This window comes from Caretta caretta, chromosome 1 (genome assembly GCF_965140235.1).
Source record: "Caretta caretta isolate rCarCar2 chromosome 1, rCarCar1.hap1, whole genome shotgun sequence".
Lineage (NCBI taxonomy): Eukaryota > Metazoa > Chordata > Testudines > Cheloniidae > Caretta > Caretta caretta.
Window position 1 is genome coordinate 4,144,480 of NC_134206.1, and position 5,165 is coordinate 4,149,644.

Below are 5,165 nucleotides of genomic sequence, written 5' to 3' on the forward strand. Positions count from 1 at the left end.
TGCAGTGGGGGAGGTTTAGGTTGGATATTAGGAAAAACTTTTTCACTAGGAGGGTGGTGAAACAATGGAATGGGTTACCTAGGGAGGTGGTGAAATCCCCTTCCTTAGAAGTTTTTAAGGTCAGACTTGACAAAGCCCTGGCTGGGATGATGTAGTTGGGGTTGGTCCTGCTCTGGGCAGGGGGTGGGACTAGATGGCCTCCAGAGGTCCCTTCCAACTCTGTTATTCTATGATTCTATGAAGGGATAGGGGGCCCACAGTCTGGGGCACTCTCTCTGCACCAGCACTTCCCTGACCTGCTGATCACTTCATGACATTCATTTATTAAACAGCAATGGTAAGAAAAATAAGGAACAAATGGAAAATGTTCAGGGAAACTCTATGGGCAAGGGAAACACCAAAACCACACATCTCTGGGATGCAAGAAAAGTTCATAGTCTGTTCCTCACACATCCCAGGCCTCTCTCCCAGCCCTGGATGCGCTGTGCTGATACCATGGGTAAAACACTTGCTCTGTGGGTGGCCACAGGCCCTAAAGGTCTAGGTGGCAGGCACCTTCCCCACAGCATCACCTTCCCCTGCATCGGGTTCACAGCCCCCTCTCTGAGTCCAGCCTTCAAAGCACTCCTGTCTAGCAACCTCTCCCTGTGCTGGGCCCTCTGCCCATGGCCCCACCTTGCTTCCCCCACCCACTCATCACCCTCGGCTGCTGTGTTACTTGTGCCAGGGCCGACACCCACTGTCCTGACTCTGGCCCCGCAGCTGCGTGCTGTAGCTCTGCCCTGATTCCCCACAGGAGTAGCTGCTCTGTGCTGCCCCAGCTCCTGCCTCTGGTCTGCTTCAGCCCCCCACCTCTGCCTCAGTGCTCCTCTGCTGCCTCTGGCATATCTCTGGGCTTGTGGTTGCCAGATTTCTACTGCATTAATGGCCCAAACTCACTTAAAAACTAACCCTAAAGAAGCCCAATCTATTTATTGAAACAAAGGGGTGGGTTTTTATATTAACACAGTGGTCTATACATCAAGTAGCAAATGATTTTTTTCTTTGATAGATAGTAGAGATCTGATTTTCAAAAAACAACCAACCAACCAACCAAAAAACCCCACAAGCCCCAGCAGGAGTTCACTCACATTAGCAACAAAGTGAGATGAAAATCAAATTAACATTCAAAACCCTAGTACTGGTACTTGTCTCCTGACTGAGGGTGGGCAGATGTTTGAAACCAAAAATGGTGAATGACAGTGTTAAAAATAACCGAGATGTAGCCCAAAACTTATGTAGTGCAAAAACAACAATACGTACGAGAGTATTGTAACCGTAAGAGTACGAGATTATTTATTTCTAATGTATTGAATCATGGTCGCCAATGTCCATATTTTGAGTTGAATTAGTTTGTTTGTGTTAGCCTCTAACAGGCAACATTTCATCTCTGCCATCTTCATCAGAAGTAGAATATTTCTCCTGCTAGTTATACATCAGTAGTGACATGTGCAATCATTTCTTTCATTGATGTAAACTCTTCACAACAGATTTTGTATCATTGCATCTATGCCCTGACATGAAGAATGTTTTTTAAAGTTCCTTTTGCATCTTGTTGTGAACTTTTCTTTTTATCCGGTTTGTAGCGAGGTTGAGGACTCAGCGGTGCCGTGCCTCCTGCTGGTCATCCTGGGAATTATCTCTCCAGTATATGGAGTGCCTCCTGCCAGTGGTTCGCCTGCCTCAGGCTCCCATATCCCTCCCAGACCCTGGTAGCACTTTACCTTGGGGTGCTGCCCCCTGGCACTGCCCCCACACTCTGGGTCTCCTCGCCCAGGGAAACCCCCAACCCTCTATTCCCACCTTGCCTCAGTGGCTACTGCCAGTCACCATCTAGCCCCCGCTCAATGGGGCAGACCGCAGTCTGTAAACCACCCATCACTGGCAAGGAGGGTTTGGGCCTGCTGCCTTTCCCTGCAGCGCTTTAGGCCTTGCAAATGCATGCAGCCTGGGGAGATGCCAGGCTGGAGCTTCCCAGCTCCTCTTGCCTTTCTCCAGCACTTCTGTACCTCTGGTACACTGCTCCCAGGCAGATAGGTCCTTCTCTCTCCACTGCTAGAGAGAGACTCCTCAGCTTCTGGCCCACAGCCCTCTTATTAGGGACAGCTGGGCCCTGATTGAGCTGGCCACACCTGTGGTCAGCTACTTACTCAGGTGTTCTAACTGCTTTTCCTCAGCCACAGCCGTCTCCAGGGCTGCTTTTATCTCCTGTTCTTCAGGAGTGGGGCAACCACCCCACTATGGAGTTCATCTGAGAAAACAATCTTTCTGCTTCCCCACTGCCAAAAGGTCGTGACAGCAAAGAAAGAGAAAACAAGCCAAGTTCACTAAAGTCTTTCTCCTCAGTGGCATCCGTGTATTCGAGATCTTCAACTCAGAGCTGCATAACTCGCTTGTCCTGTTCCACAAACTCCATCATGAAATCTCAACACCTATTTTTGGTTTCTTTGACCACAGAAATGGCCAGTGTGTATTGTAAAAATTCCATCTGAAAAGCAACTCCAAAATCATCTGTGCAAGGTGGTGCGTTTTGATTTAGTTGGGTAAGATTTGGGAATGGTTTAGTTGGGGTTGGTCTTGCTTTCAGCAGAGGGTTGCAGTAGATGGCCTTCTGAGGTCTCCTCCAACCCTAATATTCTATGATTCTATGATTCTAAGTTATTTGTCTCAAAGGCGATATCATAGTTTAACACAGCAGTCCCGTTCTCAAAAACACAGTTTCAAAACTCTCAACAACAAACTCCAGTAGAATGTTCTCAATTCGTGCAGCAGATTCTTGTATTAGCACTTCCCAAATTAAACAATTGGTTTATCATCCAGGCTTTCAGAAGGATTGGATATGGAAAAATTAGGTACATTTTGTGCACGTATGATAAAGAAGTTCAGCCTTGTAGTTTCTTTCTTTGACTTTGGCTATCAGAAAACATAGCTTCTGTTTGCCAGAACTGATCCAGAGCCCTGTTCACACAGGGACTAATGGAAAGCCACCGTGTGTAAGAAAGTTTCAGTATCTTTTAGTGGTCTGGAAGTCATGGAAAGGCCGAGTAGCAGGGTGTGTGGAGCGGGGGCTGATGGGTGATGCTGAAAGGAATCAGGTGATGGTCAGAGAGAGGGAACTTAGCAATGGACAAAACAGTGCTTGATCATGGAGATATAAGATAGGTGTGAGGAAGTTCTCAGACTGTGAACTCCCACAATGTTGATCTCAACCAAACTGGAACATATTACCCTTAACTGATGAGGAGATATCCTTCCTCCTTTTGTCATGCAGGTTTAAAGTCAGTGGCACCTAGTGATCACATTCTGCAGGTGTATTTGCCCACTTTGTCACGAAGCTCTTTGGTTTTGACCCCGTAAATGATAGGGTTGAGCATGGGGGGGATGAAGAAATAGAAGTTGGCCAAGATGATGTGAACATGGGGAGCAATGTCCTGACCAAACCGCTGTGTCAGAGTGGAGAAGAGGGAGGGAGTATAAGACATCACCATCACACAGATGTGTGCTGTGCAGGTTTTGAGGGCTTTCAGGTGGGCTTTCTTGGAGGAGATTCTGAGGATGGCCCTGACAATCAGACCGTAGGATAAGGCAATAAGCGTCAGGTCTAACCCGATGACTACAAACGCTGTCACTGAGCTGTACGTCCTGTTGACTGTGATGTCCCCACACGACATCTTTGCCACAGTCATGTGCGTACAGTACGTGTGGGGGACAATATGGCTGGCACAGAATGGCAGCTTCCTCAAGAACAGGGGCTCAGGCAGGATGAAGAGAACAGCTCTTGTCAAACCCACAAGCCCTATCTTAGCTATTCGTGAATTGGTAAGGATGGTGGCGTATCTCAGAGGATCACATATGGCAATGTAGCGATCAAAAGCCATTGTCACAAGAATGGCTGAGTGCATAACAGCAATCGCGTGAAGGAAGAACAACTGGGTGAGGCAGCCATCCATTGTAATTCCTTTCAAATTGAACCAAAATATAAGCAGTGCTTTAGGCACTACAGAGGTAGACATGCCAATGTCTGTGAGCGCCAGCATGCAGATCAGCAGGTACATCGGCTTGTGCAGGGTCTGCTCTTTGCCTACAACAAATAGAACCATGAAATTTCCCAACAGGCAGATAATGTAAAAGGTAAAAAAAGGGAGGGACATCCAGATGTGAGCAGCTTCCAGGCCAGGGATGCCCGCTAGGATGAATATTGAAGAGTCAGAAGGGGTGAGGTTGAAAGCTGCCATGAGGTGGTTGATGCGTTGATCGGGCTCATAAAAGGTCAAGGTGCCTGTGAAGGGAGAAGAGCAGAATGAGAGGGGTTACCTTCTTTATAACAATTAGTATAGTAAATGTTTTATAGTTTATATATATTTTATAGTTATAAACGGGGTGAGCAGTGCATTGCCAACATTTACAGATGGCACCAGAATATTTAGATCATAGTCAAGTCCAGAGAAGGCCTCAGATAGCACTAACCAAACCAGGTGAATGGGTAATATGATGGCAGATGAACTTCGATGTCAGTAACTGCGATGTGTATTCCCATTGGAGGGAAAAGCTTGAACTACTCAAATGCCTATCAAGGTTCTAATTTAACTGCATGAGCTCAGGACAGAGAACTGGGCGTCATGGTGTACAGCTCTGTGAAATCCTCCTTACGCTTCAAATCCAGACAAAAACTGAGAAAAACATTGGGATCCAGGAACAGTGGAATGGGGAATCTTACGAAAAATACAGTACCATGAGATCAGTCAGTCAGTGTTTCACCCTCCTCTGGACTCCTATGTGTAGTACTGGGCACCCTTCTCACATGGGATATTGCAGAACTAGAGGGGTTCAGGGAAGGGCAATGAGAATGATCAAGGGCTTGGGGAAACTCTCATATGGATCAAGGAGAGAGGTTGAAAAGACTGGGATTGTTATCTTACAAAGGAGTTGAATAAGAGGGGACATGAGAAAAGTCTATAAATTAATGACTGGTAGAGAGCAGATGGAGAATGTATTTCCCTGTCTCATAACATAATATCAAGAGGACATTCAATTAAACTGAAATGTGGCAAATTCAAATGAAGTAAAACGTGGAATTACGCTGAGAAACTCATTTCCATACGAGGTTGAATTTATGATGAGACTAT

At 46.4% G+C, this 5,165-nt stretch overlaps 1 protein-coding gene across 1 annotated transcript; it reads right to left on the minus strand.

The window, feature by feature from the left end:
• Window positions 1–3,335: 3,335 nt before the first annotated feature.
• LOC125631256 (olfactory receptor 52P1-like) lies at window positions 3,336–4,274 on the minus strand. Its single transcript, XM_075130671.1, has one exon. The coding sequence runs from the start codon at window positions 4,272–4,274 to the stop codon at window positions 3,336–3,338; it is 939 nt and encodes a 312-aa protein (XP_074986772.1).
• Between the last annotated feature and the right edge of the window lie 891 nt (window positions 4,275–5,165).

What these genes read in the sequence shown, in the direction of transcription:
- LOC125631256 (XM_075130671.1), bottom strand. Translation starts at nt 4,274, where the DNA reads ATGGCAGCTTTCAACCTCACCCCTTCTGACTCTTCAATATTCATCCTA.